Genomic DNA, 20,901 nt, shown 5'->3' with positions numbered 1-20,901 from the left:
GGGCCTGCAGGGTATCTGAAATAAGCGCTGGCAGCTCATCACGGTGGAAAATCCTCACCGCAGAGGGATCATCCAGATCCTGTGGTAAATCCGCACCTGACTCTGGTTCCTTAGACCAAGAACGTCTGTCAGAGTTCTCCGAATCCTCACACCCCGACCACAGGGGGGAAAAATGTGCATCACAATCTGAAGGGGAATTAACCCTTCTGCGCTTATCTTTAGGCCAAGCATCCGGGAAAAAAGCCTCACTGGGCAGTCCCAGGCCAGAATCCATCGGGGGGGCAATCAGAGGAGCCTCAGGCGACCCTTGAGGAAGGGCTCTTTTCATCATGTATGCTTTATGCAGCAAAAGCACAAAATCCGGGAAGAAAATCTCACCCTGGGCACCCAAATCCTGTCCGGTGCTAGCCACTCCTGAAATAACCTCATCTCGAGGTGCCCCACCCGGCTCAGGTCTCTCCGTGTCCACGGAGGCCGCGCCATGCGGTGTAAGCAAAATGGCGCCCGCTGCCAGCTCAGAGCGGGAAGAAACATCGCTCGCCATGCTCGGGCCGGCTCCTACGCCAGTACAGCACGATTTACAGAGCCCTGCTGCTGATTTGCGCTTGCCACAAGTGGAACAGCGCTTTACATTGTCCGCAGCCATTGCCGAAAAATGGCGGTAAAATCCAAAATGGCGGTTTCGCGCCAAAATCGCCCCGATCGCGGGTCCACCCCGGAGGAGTTGGAAAACACTCTTACCTCAAAGGATCTAGTGTACAACTACGATCCTGCTGAAAATCAGGTCAAAAAACCTCTGTTCCAGCGTCTCTGCGTTTAAAAACGCGCCGCGACTTTTTTTTTTTTTTTTTAAGCTGTGAGGAAAGCAGAGGTATTGAAGACTCCGGAGGCTCAGATGAGTGGGAAAGGGCGAACCTATATGCCTGTATCCACTGTTGGTGGGTAAAGGACAGGGAAAGCAAGGCAATATGTCCACATCCACAGAGGTATGGGTAAGGCAGGGAAAGGGCTAACCTATGTGCCTTTAAAGTGAAGCTGCTATAGCCTCCAACACCCCGGTTAACAACTGGCAAAAGCACAGGAACCACCTCCCGGCAGATTTTTCTGGAGCTCGAACAAGCTGCAGCCACCCTGCTAGGGGAGATAGAGAATACTGAAGAGGCAGTGGAGCTAGCTGGCCAAGAGGGCACTGTGAAAGTTTGAGTGCTCTCTATCTCCCCTGCTGGTTGATGGACATAACCCATACGTAATGGCTTCATCTGCTTGATGACAAGGAAATGTCCCTTGGCCACTTCAGTGCCACTATTATAATGTATATAGAAAGATCAAACAGTATTTCCCTAATATCTTATCAGCAGATAGTAGAAACATGCAAATTATGATGTTGGAAAGTCTGAGAAGTTGAAAGGGGTAATCTAGCCAGTCTTAAAGTTTGGGGAGAAATTTCATACACATACTTTGAATTTACCATTTTTATCAGAACTTGTTCAACAAGCAGCTCAGTTACACAAGTTGAGCTCTGTCTTGCGATTGAAACCTCATGTGAGATGAGCCACATTTTCTGCATCACCTCCTCCTTGTTTCTACCTGGCTAATTCTTTCTTACCACAAAAAGAAAAAAAAAAACATAGAAAGGCAGTGTATATCAAGTCCTATTTCCCTCGTCTGTTCTTATTCCACTGTATATTTAAAAACTGTTACATTTGATATTGATTACCTGGGCATTGCATTTGAAAACTGTTCAGATATTAAGAGCTTTTATTTCCTCAGTGTTTCTGGACTAGGCTTGCTTCTGCCCTTCCTCCATTGGTCTCTTGTAGGCAGGTCTGAAAGGCTGAGGTGTGGCCGACCTCCTAAAAATACAGTTTTTCTTTGAGATCTGCCTTGCGATTGAAACCTCACTGTCTGAGATAAGCCACATTTTCTGCATTCCCTCCTCATCATCATTTTTACCGGGCCAATTCTTTCTTACCTTGTGCTGTGGTTTGTGCAATTCTGTTGCATTTCTCTAAACCTTGTCTGTTCTTATTCCACTACATTTCAAAACGTTATAGTTTCATAGCTAGCAAGCCCATAGATCTTGCTTCTTAGGCCCTCCCACCCTACCCCTCAGCCCAAGGTGGTTTTTGATGAAGCTTTGGGATAGTTGAGACACATTCTACAGATATTTGGTTGTTTAGACCAGGCCCTCCTATCCTCCCCCTCAGCCCACCCACAACAAAGGTAACACTTGCTGTTTAGACCAGGCCCTCCTATCCTCCCCCTCAGCCCACCCACCACAAAGGTAACACTTGCTAGTTTGCCTAATCCACTGTTTTATCTCCAGCAATTAATTCTATCTTAATTGCATCTGTTTTTTTTCTGTAAGCAAATAACTTCTGACTGCAGTAACTCTCCAGCCTTCCATCTTGGATCAGGTACCTTTCCTGTGTCTATTAAAGAGATCTCATCTAACATATACACCAGTTTGTTGCTCTTTTATACACCTCTAGTACAAGGATATTAATTTAACTTCTTCCCTTAAAATTGTTCCCAATAATAGGCAACGAAGTATAAATATGAGCAAGTTCCTAGATATCTCACAATAAATGTATTTGCTTCCTATATCCCTCAGAACTGGTGTAAGAGAAAAAAAAAAGAGTTGGGACTTGGCAGCCCTTTCATTTCCTTTGATCCACAGGCACAAAAAGATCCCATTACAGCTATTGTCTCCATCCAGACTGAATGCTTGGTCCAAGGCAAGATTCTGGTTTCATGTCATAAATGTATGCACACTGAATCCTCATAAAAGAACTGAGAGGAGGAGGCAAAACTAAGAAACATCTGTGACAACCAGAAATTCATCCCGGACATGCATATTAATACATTGGGGATCTCCAACAAAGGGAGAGAGAAGACCTTGTGCAGAAAGAGGACAGCTCGACACAACTCCATCTTCTGCTAAACTGAAGAACTGGTTTGCAGCCCTGGAGGCAGAAGAGTTGAAAACATTACTACTAATCATTTCTATAGCGCTACAAGGCATACGCAGCACTGCACACCATACACAAAAAAAAAAAAAAAAAGACAGTCCCTGCTCAAAAAGAGCTTACAATCTAGATAAGACATGAGACAGACAGAACAATTAAGGGTAGGGGAATAAAGAGGTGAGGATAAAGGATAGGGCAATAAGTGAGGGTACTGAGTAACAGAGTCATGGTTAGGAGTCGAAAGCAGTAGCAAAGAGGTGGGCTTTAAGCCTAGATTTGAAGACAGCTAGAGACTGAGCCTGACGTACCGGCTCAGGGAGTCTATTCCAGGCATAGGGAGCAGCGAGATAGAAGGAAAGGAGACGATGATCAATAATCCCAAAGCCGCTAGATCAGTAGCGGTTGTTGGTTATTCTCTTCTGAGGGGTACTGAAGCACCCATCTGCCAACCAGACATGATGACCAGGGAGGTGTGCAGTATGCCTGGTGCCAAGATTTAAGATGTAGCGGAAAGATTGCCTAGACTCATCAAGCATACTGACCACTATCCTATGCTGCTCATCCATGTTGGCACAAATGATACTGCTAGGTATTCTACTGAACATATCAAACCTGACTTTGTGGCACTGGGACAAAAGGTAAAGCACATATGTACTCAGGCAGTGTGCTCATCAAGCCTTCCTGTTGAAGGAAAAGGCCAAATGAGGGAAGCTCGCATCCTGGAGCTAAATGTGTGGCTTCGTGGATGTTGTCGACACGAGCACTTCATTTTCCTGGATCATGGGATGATTTAAAAGCTACTAAGCAGTAATGGTGTCCTTTGCTCGTTTACTCTTTCCAAAAATACTAGGACTAGGGGGCACGCAATGAAGCTAAAAAGTAGTAAATTTAAAACAAATTGGAGAAAATATTTCTTCACTCAACGTGTAACTAAACTCTGGAATTCATTGCCAAAGAATGTGGTAAAGAGCAGTTAGCTTAGCGGGGTTTGAAAAAAAGGTTTAGATAGCTTCCTAAAAGAAAAGTCCATAAGCCATTATTAAAATGGACTTGGGAAAATCTACCGCTTATTTCTGGGATAAGCAGCATAAAATGTGGCAGCTAAGAAAACAAACAGAATGTTAGGAATTATTAGGAAAGAAATGGAAAACAAAAATATGGTGTTATGCCTTTGTACCGCATCATGGTGCAAGCACACCTCAAAGACTGTGTGAAGTTCTGGTCAATGCATCTCTAAATAGATATAGCAACATTAGAAAAGGTACAAAGAAGGGCTATAGAAATGATAAAAAGAATGGGATGACTTTCCTGTGAGGAAAGGCTAAAGAGGCTAGGGCTCTTCAACTTGGAGAAGAGATGGCTGGGGGGAGATATGATAGATATCTATAAAAATAACTAAGTGGAATGGAATGAGTAGATGTGAATTACTTGTTTACTCTTTCCAAAAAGATTAGGGGGCACAGAATGAAGTATTAGGTACTAAATTTAAAACAAACCACAGAAAATAGTTCTTCACTCAACGTGTAATTAAACTCATTGCCAGAGAATGTGGCAAAAAGCATTTAGCTTAGCAGGGTTTTAAAAAAAGCTTGGATAATTTTCTAAAAAAAACAAAAAGACCATAAGCCATTATTAAGATAGACTTGGGGAAACCGACTGCTTATTTCTAATATAAGCAGCATAAAATCTGTTTTACTGTTTTGGGATTTTGCCAGGTACTTGTGACCTGGACTGGCCACTGTTGGAAACAGGATACATCAGGACATCATGTTCCAGTCCAGCTGGCACAAAGACTTGGGGAGAAAGGTATAAAGACCCCATCCTTGAAGGTGTTATCAGCTGGTTGGCAAGTGAGCTGTTTCTGCAGGAACCTAGATAGAGGCCATCAGCTGGCTCAAAGCCCACTATCAGAATGAAGGCTCATTAATCTGTGGCATCACCTGCCTGCATAGACTCTTACCAGGCTGGGAGAAAGCCACCTGCTGAGTTCCTGAGTTCTATTCCATCATCAACATCAGTTCCTGACCTGCCTCCAGATCATCTGTCAGGTTGTACTGTTATCTACATAGTGCCTGTAAGTGCCTGGGGTGTTAGGCATCCTAATAATTCAGGATTAGGGTGAGTGTGCACTATCCTAGTTTTCCTGACAGATACTGTTTCCACCATTCTAAGTGATTTGGCATGATTCATTGTCTCTGATTACTTTTATTACTATTTGCTGCCAGTACCAAAATAAACAGCTTTACCTTTTAGATCATCATCTGAGCTTTGTGTCTAATACTCTCAGTATAAGTGTACATAAGTATACTTTTGGACAGATAGGGAAAGGATCGCAAGTGAGGTGAGTTTTGGCTTTGTTTATAATTTTTATAAGATAGCCAGAGTGCTAAGATAAATTAAACTTCTCACTCACTGCTAACCCTTCTGGGGTTTGGTGATGTATGTTTTGTCCCCACATTCCACATACTGAAAACTGAGCCACTTCCTCATCCAGGGACCAAACTGCTGTAGAATCCGATTCAATTCATCTGCCAGGCAGTTGTCCTTGCCTGCTAGATATGTGGATCTTAGAATCATCACATGAGATGGCTCAACATCCTGACAATCTCCCAACACAGGAGGTAAGAATTCCATTTATCCAAATTGAATGATAATTTTGTTGGCTAACCAATCTTTGAATGCCTTTAGAGAATGTTCCATGTTGCTCTTAGCTCCAGGAAATTTATCTGGTGAATTTTCTCCTGGGAGGTCCATCTACATGCCCCACCCCCAATTTGGGTACATCATTTACACAATTCGAATTGGTGAAATTTGGACTGGGACTGCTTTCACCAGACTGAACTGAACTGCCCACTGGGATAAAGTCTCCCACAGAGGACTGATGACATTGAATAGACAAGGACCATATTGAGCTTGTCTCAGATTGGGCCATATGGCATTAATGGTGCATAAAACACATGGCATCTCTCAACATCTGCCCAGCTGATACCTGAAGATACTTGAACTTCTTCCATTCTGGAATAGTTGGTTATCGTTTGTTGTGGAAGGTAGGCAGTTGCCAGAAATGTGTCTAACAGGACTACAATGAATTCCAACTGTGATGGGCTTAGATGAGACTTGGGGTAGTTTATAATGAACCCCAACAACTCCAGCACCCAAATGGTTGTATGCACAGATTCATCTACCTCTTCCTGAGAGATGCTCCTCACCAGCCAATTGTCCAAATAGCCCCCCCCCCCCCCCTCTAGTTTGCATAGGTATGCTTCTACAACTGCCAGGCATTTTGTGAATATGCACAGTGCTGATGAAAGATCAAAGGAGAGTTATGTAATACTGGAAGCGGTTCTTCCCTATGACAAATCTGAGATCTCCCCTCTGAGATCTCTATATACATACATTCTATAAATATCTTGCACATCTAGAGAACGTAGCCAGTATTCTTTTGGAGACATGGAATGACGGTGCCTAGAGAAACCATCCTGACTTTTTCCTTGCTAGATATTGGTTCATGGCCCATAGGTCTAGCATATGATGAAATCCACCCCCCCCCCCCCCCCAATATGTTATGACAAATACATGGAATGAAATCCATGCCTTCTTTTCACTGGTGGAACAGATTCTACCACTAAGTTTCTAAGAGGAAAGAGAGTTCCTTTGCCAAGTACTTCCTGATGCTGAGAGTTTGACTAGGATACTCTTGGTGAGCAATTTGGATGAACGTTGAATAAAGACAGTATCCCTACCCAGGCATTTTTAGAACCATCTGATAATATAAAGAGACAGCATTCTATACAGAAGCTGAGCTTCCCTCCTACTAGTAGAGGTTATCTGGGACAGACACAGGAATTCTGCCTACATTGTCCTGGACACAGTGAAAACCACATTCTTCTTTTGACTGCAAAGCTTAATAGGACCTTAAGGCCCTCTGCTGTCTAGCACAAGGGCAAGAACCCAATCTTGTCTGTGATGAGAAAGAGGAGTAGGATCTCAATTGCCCTCTGCTCTGATACCTCCTACAAGAGGTGGCCAGGTTGGATATGGGCCTTTAGAGGGTCTTAAGAGTCATCATGCTGCAAAATTAACACAACTACTGGGTCAGACCAAAGGTCCATCTAGTCCAGTATCCTGTTTCTAGGAGTCGCAGAAAGTATTTCATGCAACTTAACCTCGGGGATAAGCAGTGGCTTTCCCTAGGTCTACCTTTGCTCCAGGAATTTGTCCAAATATTTTTTTAAACTCAAATACTTTAATTGCTTTTACCACTTGCTCTGGCAATGAGGTCCAGAGCTTAACTATACAGTGAATGAAAAGATTTTTCATGTACTATGTAACTTTGTGGAGTGTCCCCTAGTCTTTGTTTACTCTTCCAAAAAGTACAATTGATTTACATTTACCCATTCTACTCCATTCTGGATTTTTATAAACCTCCATCAGCCATCTCTTCTCCAAGCTGATGAGACCTAACCTCTTTAGCCTGGCTTCATGTGAGTATTTCTTCCCCCTTAGCTTTTTTGTCTCCTCTGAGACTTTTCCAGTTCCACTATGTCTTTCTGAGATGCAGGGATCAGAATTAGACACAATACTCAAGTTGTAGTTTCACTATGAAGCAATAGAGACATTATGAATCATTTTATTCTCTATTTCTTTCCTAATAATTCCTAACTTTGATTGCTCTTTTTAGCCACTGCTGCACTCTAGGCTTCTTGCATCTTATATCCAAAGAGATTCTTTCCACAGCACAGCACATATGCAAGCTTTTTTTTTTTTTTTTTTTTTTTTACACTTCATAGTTTAAGTCAAACTCAGAGCCAGGCAAGTCTCTGAGCAACAAAACCCACTGCATAAGAACATAAAAGAGTAGCCATACTGGGTCAGACCAATGGTCCATCTAGCCCAGTATCCTCTTTTCCAAACAGTGGCCAAGCCAGGTCACATGTAATTGGCAGAAACCCAAATTGTGGCAACACTCCATACTAACCCATCCTCCTGCAAAGAGTTCCAGAGCTTAACTATTCGTTCAGTGAAAAAATATTTCCTCCTATTTGTTTTAAAAGTATTTCCATATAACTTCCTCGAGTGTCTGGAATCAGTAAAAAAAAAAAAAAAAATTCGATTTACTTCTATTCGTTCTAAACCACTCAGGATTTTGAAGACCTCAATCATGTCTTCCCCTCATCTGTCTCTTTTCCAAGTTGAAGAGCCCTAACCTCTTTAGCCTTTCCTCATATGAGGAGTTCCATCCCCTTTATCATTTTGGTTGCTCTTCTTTGAACCTTTTCTAATTCCACTATATCTTTTTTTGAGATATAGCGACCAGAACTAGACGCAATACTTAAGGTATGGACACACCAGGGAGCGATACAAAGGCATTATAGTATTTTCGGTCTTATTCACCATTCACCAGCAGCTCTCAGTGCCATATTGAAAAAATCATAGATCACACAAACCATGTTATTTTCCATATTCTTTTGTTAGAAGCAGAGTTGTTTGGCTTTCCCCATAAGGAAATTGTTGGTGAATCTCACTACATTGCACACGTCTTGCAAATAGCCCATTAAGAGGTGGTAGGATGCTGTGTGGGATATTAGCATAGCATTCTGAAAAAAAAAATCTCACAAAAGACACAATATTTATTTTTATTTTTGTTACATTTTGTACCCCGCGCTTTCCCACTCATGGCAGGCTCAATGCGGCAGGCAATGGAGGGTTAAGTGACTTGCCCAGAGTCACAAGAAGCTGCCTGTGCCAGGAATCAAACTCAGTTCCTCAGTTCCCCAGGACCAAAGTTCACCACCCTAACCACTAGGCCACTCCTCCACTCTCTGAGGCTCTCTCCCTGGGCACACCGAGGAGTGAAAGCAGAACCAAATCCAGGGGCCTTCTGGACTCTACATCAAATGAACCTCCTTCTTAATAGGAGGTACAGGGAGGGTGTCTACCACATTCTCATCCATACATCCTTCAGGATTCTGTGAATGGGCACAGTTACAGGTTCGGGGGCAGAAATCAAGGTCAAGAAATTGAAAGTATTGATTTCTGCCCTTGGCTAATCCATCTCTAACTTAAATGGAACAAAATGATGAATGAGAAGGGCTTCTCTGGTGGAGGGTCCATATATCCTTCAGGATTCTGTGAATGGGCACAGTATAGGTTCAGGGGAGGGATCAAGGTCAAGAAATTGAAAGTATCCAATATTTCTGCCCTTGGCTACTCCATTTCTAACTTAAATGGAATAAAATGATAAATGAGAAAGGTTTTTCTGGTGGGGGGACTTTCCTCTCATGAGGTGTGGAGAGATCTGATGGTAAGCCAGGCGGATCCTCTTCAGAGAAATCCTCTGGCTCAGAGTCCAGGACAGCTCAGATTCAGACTTTGAAAAATATTCCAAGGGAGAAGTCGAGTCTCTGCCTGTCTCAACCAACTGACTTCGGGTTAGGCCTTGAGCGTCAAGATACCAAGGACTTCTGATGGACTGATAAAGCTTCCTCTACTGATGGACAGTATAGCTGACAGACTCTGAAACCTTTTGAGGTCTCAGCATGTGTCTCATTTGCAGGCAACGCATGGGTCTCAAGGATTAGCTGAAGAACCTCTTGCCTCAATACTGAATATACTTTGAAGCAGCAGAATAGGCATGAGCAAAGCAGCACTCCAGCCACTCCATGAAGCTGTTCCTCAAATGTAGCCACATCCCAGTCACTTAAGGTGCATCGGAAGCAGGATCTCAAACCCTCAGAGGCTGGCGCATCCCCTCCAATGTTCTGGAAAATGAGTGGTTCTCATGTTAAGGATGCTTTAAGGACACCAATGACTTCCATGCCCCTATGAACTTGGCATCTTGCTCCAAAGAGGTAAAATTCTGATATGCACCAGCCTCTGCCTGTCCTCCAACATCCTAGTCCCCTGGCACTAATGAAAAAAAGGACAAATCCTTCCTCCAAGTGGAACTCCTATGATTGGTCCCAACGGCTTTGCTGATACTCTGTCAAGAGTAATTGGGACACTCAAAACTAATGTTAAGATGGTCGCGATATAGGTAGTTGCAGGAGCAGGTAGCTCCGAGGCCCCTCAGCGGACAGTGGTCGAGGATCGGCCCAAAACAGACACGAAAATCGCCAAGGTGCGGAGCGACTGGCGCCATGAGACTTGGATCACCTCTCGGTCAACTGGTCCGAACCAGGACACCGCTGGGAGCTGGACGGGCCGACCCTCAAAGGTGATCATAGACCACATGGCAGCCGGCCCCGGCCCAGCTGCTGCCTGATGGCAACCATCGGCAGAGCGTGCGCCCGCGATCCCCGACCAAGAGGTCGATTATAGGAACGGGTTCTGACGGGCACTGTCGGTGATCCTGGGAGCGGACGAGAATTGGGCTCGCGAACTGCTCACGAGCTGCGCCGATGGTCCCCAGCGGCCCATCATCCCGACCCAGGTGCCCTCACACGTGGGCGGTCGCAACCGACCCCAGCTGGTAACCTTGTGTCGCCTACGCGCTGACAAAGCAGCCAACGGAGATTGGCTGTGCTTAACCGAACGAGGGAGAACAGGAGGGATCGCCGACATCCCCGGAGCGGAGGGTGGCTCGCTGGAGGCGGCCACGCACGAGGATCAGTCCACGAACTGTCGGCGCAACTGACTAGGCACTGGGGCTCAACTGTGGCCCAGCTCTGCTGCAAGACTGAGGTGCTGCCCTGGGTGACTCGGCCCACATCCCCGGGAGAAAGGACCTCAACTTCTTCCGACAGATCTCCCCCCCTCCCTGGAAGGACTGCAGCCAGCAGGGATCGGAGCGGCTCGCACGCCGACGCTCTGCTACAATCCCAACAACACGGGGAGAAACAGTTACGCCTTGATTGAAGAGACACATGAGAGCTGGACGCCCAGACTTACTCCCAATCGCTGACCCCCTTCGACACGGCAAGAACCACTCAAACCGTCCCACATCTCCTGATCGGTGCAACACAGGAAGCCTGCACTTTAGCCAACTCGACCCAACCGGACCCACGCTGAGGACGCCGGACGAACCCATAGCTCGTAAGCAATACTGAATTGGGATGCATGAGAGCAGCACTGAGGATTCCTGTTGTGTAGTGTTGAGAGACTTCCTAGGGCAACTTCCTAATTGGTGGTTTGTGTAGTTGGGTGGGTTCGTGGGAGGCACTGCAGACTTCTGACTTGCAGCATGCTAAGTGACCTCCTAAAATATCTCTCCAGCCAGCACTTTATGTAACTAGGTAGGATAAATCATAATATCACTGCATTATTGAAATGTTTGATGACCTAATCCTCTAATGCACTCAAATACTTTCTATGTAGCTCATAATACTGATGCATTAATGAAATGTTTGATGATTTAATGCTAGGCTGAACACCAACTCATGCACACTTCTCCTGCATAACTTTGAGCTTACCCCACTAACCCCTAGAAAACTCATCACAAAAAAAAAAAAAACCCTGTCACTATCACCTTAAAGACATTCCCAAAAAGACGCAAAATGATTATCGATTCCCAAAAAGACGCAACAAAATGATTATCACCAAATTAATCCTAATAACCTTCACACTATCCCTAATTCACCAATCACTAACCACCCCCCTAACAACAACAACAACAACATACGAACACTAATTAACCTCTTCAGATTACCTAGGCACAACACACCTCACCAGAACAACAATAATCAAAACAATGAAAAAACTACACCACGGGGACAAACATATCACAAAGGAAAGAAAGGACATAAACCTACACAACAAGAGAACAGACAACTTAAGAAAATCATCACAACCACGAACACAAAAGACCCCTACCAAACAATTCAGGTGGGTTACATAAATGCCAGATCAGTAGTAAATAAAACAACAATAACTGACTGGATCACAACAGACAATCTTGACCTAGTACTCATCAGCGAAACCTGGATCCACGATCAAAAGGACCCCATAATCCTAGAACTCTGCCCCCCAGGCTACAAAATTACACACTGGACAAGGAAAGAAAAAAGAGGAGGTGGAACAGCACTAGTCTACAGATCCCACTTCACCGTAACACCAATACGTGAAATTGCCTCAGTTAGAATCCACCATGCTACCCTGATCGACCATCTAAACGTGGTTCCAGTTCCAGGAAACTGGCAAGAATGCCAATCAAACTTTTTGGATTTTATATCGAACACATGTATATCCAACTCCAACATACTCATAGTAGGGGACGTAAACCTACACCTAGAAGACCCTAATGCAACCAATACACGAGACTGCAAAGACTTCCTACACCTATGGGACCTTAACCTGCCTAATATGCAAGCTAAACATGTTAAAGGATACACAATTGACCTCCTTACACACAAACTATCCTTGGACTCAAACCTTATACTAATAGATACAAAATGGATGGCCATACCATGGTCAGACCACCACAAGTTAAACGTAGCCCTACAATGGCGGAAAAAAGACACGCACCCCAAGCAAGAAAGCACAACCTACACCACTACAGGTCAGATCGACCCTGTTACTTTCTGGCAACAGATCTACAAAAATGAATGGTTAGCACAGACAGACTCCAAATACTATCTCCAAAATTGGGACGACAGATGCAGGAGCATACTAGATGAAACCGCACCACTACAAACAAGAACCACATGAAGACACAACTCAATACCTTGGGTCAACAAAGAACTGAAGAAACTAAAAACACAAGTCAGGAGACTCGAACATGCATGGCAAAAAATGAAAAATGAACTTACACTTAAAGATTGGAAACAAATGCAAAGAAAATACAAATATAAAATAAGATAAACCAAAAGAGCATACTACAAAATCAAAATAGGACCAGACTACAAAGATGCACATAAACTCTACCAACTCGTGAATAAATTAATAGACACCACACCGGTTACCACAGCCAGCACAGATACCCCATCGGCTGATCAACTTGCCAAATACTTCAATGAGAAAATCATAAAACTTCGATCCACATTACCACTCAACACCACTGATCACGAAAAATTTATGGATTGCCTGGACCCTGCTCCCGGAGAATACCCAGCAGATCGAATCTGGAATGACTTCGACCTGCTAACCAAAGAAATCATAACTGAAGCACTCAACAAATTCTCCAAAACCCACTCCAAACTGGATATTTGTCCCAGTAGCCTAATTAGGTTCGCCCCCAAACGCTTCGTAACAGACCTTACATCACACCTGAACTACATGCTACAACACAGACTCTTTCCCAAGGACAAAGGAAACATATATTTTTTTTGTTTTGTTACATTTGTACCCCACGCTTTCCCACTCATGGCAGGCTCAATGCGGCTTACATGGGGCAATGGAGGGTTAAGTGACTTGCCCAGAGTCACAAGGAGCTGCCTGTGCCGGGAATCGAACTCAGTTCCTCAGTTCCCCAGGACCAAAGTCCACCACCCTAACCACTAGGCCACTCCTCCACTCCACACCCATACCCAAAGACTTAAAGAAAAAACTAAATGACACAACCAACTATCACCAGTAGCATCTATCCCCCTGACAGTAAAACTAATGGAAAGCACGGTAACCAAACAACTCACCAATTACATAAACAAATTCACAATACTACATGAATCACAGTCAATGACCTAATGTATGTTATAATCCAATTTATGGTAATGCATGAAGGTTCCTGAGTAATAATCTATTCTTCCTTACCATGTATGTATGCACATGGCGCATATTTATACCTTGATCTATTCCACATATGTTATGCTCCATAGCGTTACCATGTATGTATGCACCTTAACACAATACCATTTGTAATTGTTACCCGGAAATGGCAACCGCCATTACGGCAAATGTAAGCCACATTGAGCCTGCAAATTGGTGGGAAAATGTGGGATACAAATGCTACAAATAAATAAACAAACAATGCATCCTCAGCATTTGTTGCAGCTCCATGACCCATGGAAACAAGATACCAAAGTCAATGGACCTGACTTCTCTGTACCAAAAATCCGTTTGTGCTATTTCTCAAATTCCTCTATGACATTTGAACAATTTACAATGAAATGTATCATGGTCAGACCCCAGGTAATGCAGGCACCAGTTAGGCCTATCTGCTACAGATATGGCACCTGATGCACTTTTGAAGCCACTGGAGACTCTTAGAACATGCCATCTAGAAAAAGAGCCATAGTGAAATCAGATGACTCAATGAAGTTACCCAACAATGGGCATGAAAAAAAATAAAGGAAACGAATCTGAAAAACCTAAGGCTCTTATCGGGAAAAACTGCACAACTGACAGGCCTAACAAAAATTTCTTTGACTTTTTCTAAATTATTAATATGCAGAAGTCTGACAACATGGGAGAATGTGCGACTTGTTACGCAGAAAATGAAAGACTGAAGCAGTCCAGTGCAACAGGAGGGAAGTGGCACATGTGTGGTGAACCTGCTCAAAAGTTCTAGAAACCTAGGCTGGAGTAGTGTTCCTTTATCAGGCTTCATCAGAGACTTCACTCATGTTGTAAGGACTTAGGGACCGATTCAGTAAATGGTGCCCAACGTTAGGCACCATTATGAACCTTACTAAGAGAACCCCGCACAGAGTGCCCTTTAAAGAATAGTAGCATGGCATACTTCCTGTGCCAAACTTTGGGTGCGAGGACTTACACCTGCCAAAACCTGGGGTAAATCCTGACCGTCAACTGATGACAGCTGGGCATGCAAATCCAAGTATTCTATAACATTGCACTTAATTTCTGGCAATGCCCCTGACCCATCCATACTCCTACCACGGCCACAGCTCTTTTTGAGTTGCATGCTATAAGCACACAAATGCCAATTAACACTAACTATTGTTAACACCTCAATTAGTTTATGTACAGATTTAGGATCTTCCCATGGGAATGTATCACCTTTCACAAGCATAAATTCCTGATACAAGTTGTGTTAATGAGCCTCTCAATAATACCAATTTCTTCTTTACAGAATCAATAAGAGAAGAAAAGCTGACCAAGTGAAAATTGATAAGATTCAGAAAACATCTCTGCCACCTTCTCCCTTCAAAAGGATTAAAAAAATATTACCCACCTTTAAGCTCAGTAACTTTAGACATTGTGGGATATTTCCATATAACAAGCTGATTCTGAGCAAACCCATGACCAGAAATCAGCTCTTTGTAATTTGTTGACCAAAGGATAGAACAGACCTTTGGGGGGAAAAGTTATAGTTTAGAAAAATAAATGCTGTAACATCTTTTTATAATTCAAAAAACACAATATTCCAGATACTTCCTTCAGACACTCAGCATGTAGTCAACTTCAAAAGTTAGTAGTTTGCTTTGGAGCAGTTGTGGCATGTAGCTAGAAGAGAAAAAGCAGCGCTACTTACCTGTAGTAGGTGTTCTCTGAGGACAGCAGGCATATATTCTCACATGTGGGTAATGTCATCCACCAAGCCCAGTGCAGACACTGCCATAGTGCACTGCCACTTTAAAACTAAGGCAGTGTCCCACCGCAAATGTGTGGGTGACTTCCCACCCAAAGCTTGAGCGTGGGACCAGCAGTACAATACTAAAGTTAAGAAAACTCCAAGGGGAGGCGGGAGAGATGTGAGAATATATGCTTGCTGTCCTCAGAGAACAACTGCTACAGGTAAGTAACTTTGCTTTCTCCAAGAACAGACAGAAATGATATTCTCACACGTAGGACCTACTAGCTGCTAGGCTCACAAATATAATCTTGTGAACCAAGGAGAATGTGAGCCTGGCAGAAAAAAGGGACGGGGGGGGGGGGGGGGGGGGGGTGGAGCTGACTTAAGTAGTAAAAAGATTTTGAAGGACTGCTTGTCCAAACTTGTTATCCCGCTGAGAATGCTGTTCCAGGTAGTAGTAAGCAGTGAAGGTGTGGATAGAAGACCAAATTGCCGCCTTGCAAATTTCTTCAATAGAGGCACAGAAGAAATAGGCTACTGATGCCGACATGGCTCTTATATTGTGAGCGGTGACACGGCCATGAAGGTTCAGCCCAGACTGAGCATACGTGTAGGAGACAGTGTGTCTGGTGATGGGAATCCCTAATCTGTTAAGGTCAAAGGATACAAAAAAGCTTGGAGTACTTACTATGAGGTTTTGTACACTCTAGATAATATGCTAGAGCATGCTTGTGGTCTAAGGTATGTAGTGCTGCTTCTCCAGGATGAGTGTGGCTTAGGGAAGAAGATAGGAGGATAATGAACTGATTGAAGTGAAACACAGATATCACACTTTAGGGAGCAATTTGGGGTAGATTCAGAAAACAACCCTGTTGTGGTAGAACCTGTTGTAAGGTGGGTTTGCCACAAGGGCTTAAAGTTTGCTTACTCTTCTGGCAGTGCTATTAAGAACAATACCTTATATGTGAGGAACTTCAGAGAATTTATGTAAGACATTTATATCATACATGATCCCAAGTTATACTCAAGTTCAATGTGGCTAACAATTGAGATTAAGTAGGCAACAATAAGTGTACAACAATCATCTCACAACACAATCAATATCTGAAGTACAGACAAATAAGAGGATACAGTTCATAAGTGATATGCAAGATAACATGCAAGTTAATTAATCCTGGAATTCATAAACCATGAGAAGAAACCGTGAAAAGAAAGGTTTTTAACATTTTACAAAACTGCACGAATTATAGTTATGTCTAGTAGATTTTGGGAGCAAGTTCCAACATTATTACAATTTGAAAAGCGGAGTCTTAGGTAATCCCTGGATCCAAGGAAAGCATTACGCAGTGGAGGTTCAACAAGTTGGTGCACGTAATCTGGGGCCAAGCCATGTAAAATTTGGTTGATGAAAACAGAGTTTGAAGGTGACCCTAGATTTGATGGGGAGCCAATGCAACTTTAAAGGTGAGGCTATTTCAAAGCACATGACTATAATCAAGCTGCCATATTTTGGGCTGTTTGGAGCCTTCTCAGGATCCACTCCTTGCAATCTGCGTATATGACATTGCAATAGTCCATTTGTGAGAAAACAAGGAACTCTACAAGAAGCCTTAGGATATCAGAAGAAAAATATAACCGGACTCGATTCAGTTTCTAGAGAGCTGAAAAAGATTTTGCTATTACTGCAGATACATGATGTCACGCTCCCTGTCTATGCAGAGTATGGGCACCGGAGGATCGGATGGCCATCTTGGTTTTGGGCTTGTTCCAGGTTCGGGCGGCCATCTTAGTAGGGGGCAGCTCAAGTTATGGCAGCCATCTTGGAGTAGGGCAGCTTCAGGAAGGAAGCCCATATTTGGGCGTAGGGTGTCACCGATGGGGGCAGCCATCTTGATTTCAGCTGTGCTAGTTTTGGCCTAATTTCTACACTATTTAAGACTCTGCCCTTAGTACTTCCGTGCTTCGGCTTCTACTCAGTTCGCTGATTAGTTGCAGTGCTTTTGGATCTGCTACTGACTGCTGCCTGGTATCGACCTCTGCCTATCCCTGGATCTGCGATTGACCGATGCCTGGTACTGACCTCTGCCTGTTCCTGGATCTGCCATTGTCTGCTGCCTGGTACTGACCACTGCCTGTCCCTGGATCTTCTGTTCTCTGCTGCCTGGTCTAACCCTGTGGACTTTGTGCTGGACTTTGTTCTCTCTGCTGTTGGCTACCCACACTCAGGGGCTCAACCCCTGAGGAACGGTGGGAGACACAGGGGGAACTCGGGGTTTTGGCCGACAGCCCAGTGAGGGGTTTCCCTCATCAAGTACAAGGGCTCACCTCTCCTTGCGGAAAGCATTACACATGAGGTTCGAATGTTAGGTGACAGTTGATTGTCACAAAGTTATCACAAAGGCTTTGTTGTTATCACATGTTAATGTTGGAAATTAACACGTTAGCTCAAAATCTTGTTGTGCTTTTATTAATAGGGTCCTATCAGTAATAGCAACCCATAGGTTCCAAATGCTGTAGAAAATTACTAATAGAGGTCATGGGCATAGCCAGACCTCGGCGGGAGGGGGGTCCAGAGCCCAAGGTGGGGGAGAGGGCACATTTTAGCCCGCCTCCCCCCCCCCCCCACACCAACCCTCCCCCACAGCCAAGTACCTTCGTTGGCGCGAGTCCCCAACCCCCGCCAGCCTTAGCCTTCTTCAGCACTGGTCTCTGGTGTGTTCGCTGATCTGTGCTGTGAATCCTGACTGATGACATCCTGCATGCACGTCCTGCAAACCTCTCATAAAGCGGCCTAAAGACTGTCCAGAGATAGGCTTACCCTCTACACGCCGATGATAAGCACTAATTGCACTGAGGTGAACCCTTACGGAGTAGGTCTTGAGACCAGACTCTGACAAGTGTAGAAGGTATTCAAGCAGGGTCTGTGTAGGGCAAGAAAGAGGTTCTAGGGTCTTGATGTCACACCAGACGGCAAACCTCCTCCATTTAAAAGCAAGATCTGGGAAACATCCTCTGAAAGACCCAAGGAGGCAAATTCTAAGCTCTAGGCCGTGAGAGCCAGAGACTGGAGGTTGGGATGGAGAAGCGACCCCTCGTTCTGGGTGATGAGGGTTGGAAAACACTCCAATCTCCACGATTCTTTGGAGGACAACCGAAAGGAGCAGAAAGGAGCAATCAGGATCATGATCCTATGGTCTTGCTTGAGTTTCAGCAAAGTCTTCCCTACTAGAGGTATGGGAGGTGTAGGAGTATTTGCTGTGATCTCACCCACCCTGTGTGCATATGAGAGCACCTTTACAGCCAAAATGGACGCTGCAACCTTTCACCTATATGTCTGACTACCAACTGTGCAGAAGTCAGAATTTCAGCTTGTAATAGATTTACTGAAGCCTGCACCACCTCCAAGGTCACTCTGTATCGGGGGAGAATGCATGTCCTTGAGGGAGAGAGAGAGAGCTTACGAGATAAGACGGACAAAGGAAGCTTCATACAGATGCTGGGAGTACATGGTGGGATTATTTCTGATTGGCTCCCAGAAAACTGATTGATCTGAGAAGCGGGAACAGAAAGAGACTAGTTCCTGAGAGAAGAAGAAGAGAGAAGAACAGAAGAACAGAAGAGGAGAACACTTGCATTTCTGCAAGCACCTAATTTACCTGAGAGACTTACTGATAATACCTGGCAAAGCTTTTCCCCAGATTACAGCTGTCTACAGGATCTATACTGAGTCTGTATCATCTGTGGCTGATCAAGACAAGTGCATCACCTGAGCTTGTGGGACCTCGCTGAGGCATTCGGCTGAGGAATCGGAAGGAATCTGATCTGGTAACCGGGACGGTGAGATCATAGTTTACTTCCTTCAGGCTGGGTTAGATAATTAGTCTGTGCTCGGACCCAACAGATGTGTGACGTCAGGATTTATGATCTCTAGTTGCTGTTAGCCTAGTATAAGATTTGTGTGGTAATCATTAGGATCTTGGTATTGTGTTTATCTGTCATTACAGATTAGCCAATAGGATAATCATAGTTATTCTCTATATTTTGGTATCATTGTGCATGCAATCAGGAATTGCTGATGCTATAAGCTGATAAGAGTTTTCTATATTTTTGTATATAACGCTGTATAAATAAACTAATATATTCCATTGGTCTGTTCGTTATTTTCCATGCAGCTAAGGTTGGGCAGAGGCCACGCCCCCTAGACATAAGCGAGTACATAGGTAGGAATTGGCCTCTTACAAAATATATATATAACCACCTACAAATTGGGGCTCTCGTCCGGGACGGTTGGTGCAGGAATAACAAGTTAAAACGTTTTCTGGGTCTTTTCAGAAAGCTGTTTTAACTCTCTGTTTCTTTTTGCACGAACTGCAGTTAACCTAGCTGACGGCAGACTTTGTTTATACAGCTGTGTTTTATTGCTGTAATTGGTTGACAGATTTATTACTCTGAGCTCCAAAAGAGAAAGAAACGGTTTCTCTAATTCTGTAAGGAAGGAAAACAGGGTGTGTTTAGTCTTTAACATGGCGACCGGCACGGTTGGCACATTGCCTGAAATACTCCTGAGTGAACAGGAGAAGGGCGTGATGAAAATATTACTGCCACTCTCTCATAGTAAGACGAAACCAACACCTCCTACAGTAGAGTCTGTACGTGCTTTATTTGGTAGCAGTTCACCGAATAGCTCAGAAGCATATGCTACGGTTTTAAATACAATTATAAAAGAGAAACAGCATTTGTCACAATGGATGCTTTGTGAACTGGGCGTGTCTCTTTTGGCAGTTAAAGACTCTTTGATGAATGAGATAAGACAGGTATCTGTACCTCTAACAGATCGCATAGCAGAGTTGCAGTTAGATTTGTCCCAGACTAGGGAAACTGTCCAGGAGCGAGACAGTGAGTTAGCTGCATTACGAGTTGATTTACAGACTGTCAAATCTGCTTTAGCAGGGACCAATGTAAGCCCCGCCCCACCTAATTCTTCTGAAGAGATTTGTACGGAGTGCCAGACACTGTATGATAAGTGTAAAACTTTGCAGGGTGACCTAACTGATTGTGAAGCACTTAATTACACATTAAAGCAAGAAATTGCCCAGTACCTCGGGTCTTTTGATTCGTTGCAAGAGAAATTTTCTCGTTTGACTGATGCATTACACAACCAGATTAGGGAAACAGATAAGTTGCAGACATTAAATCGGGAGCTAAAACAGGTCTCAGAAGGTGTTCAGAGTGAGTTGCGCAGGGAGCTAGTGGCCACTCAAGAACAATCTGTGTCTGTGTTTCAAGATTGGCACGCCGCCAAGCTAGAGTTGGCGGAGTTAAAAGAGAAGCAGGAGACAGTCTCACTGCAATTACAATGTACAGTGAAGGACAGAGATTCATTGTCTAAAGCATTAGATGAGTGCACTGTAAAGATTTCCACAATGCAGCAAGAGCTTACGCACATGGCGCAGGAAGAAGTACCGTATACCTTAGAGTTCCCCGACAGTTTTGCTGCGGGTCACCCAAGCCCAGCTCCCAAAA

General features: G+C 44.0%; 1 protein-coding gene across 1 annotated transcript in view; it reads right to left on the bottom strand.

The window, feature by feature from the left end:
* The window catches only part of CDC20 (cell division cycle 20), a 251,137-nt gene that overhangs the window by 4,946 nt on the left and 225,290 nt on the right, over nt 1-20,901 (bottom strand). The window contains 1 exon segment of the mRNA XM_030207534.1: nt 15,037-15,154. Coding sequence (XP_030063394.1) covers nt 15,037-15,154 — 118 coding nt within the window.

The sequence above is a fragment of the Microcaecilia unicolor genome, chromosome 6, assembly GCF_901765095.1.
Source record: "Microcaecilia unicolor chromosome 6, aMicUni1.1, whole genome shotgun sequence".
In the NCBI taxonomy this organism is placed as follows: Eukaryota; Metazoa; Chordata; class Amphibia; order Gymnophiona; family Siphonopidae; genus Microcaecilia; species Microcaecilia unicolor.
This window is presented reverse-complemented; position numbering and strand designations above follow the sequence as displayed.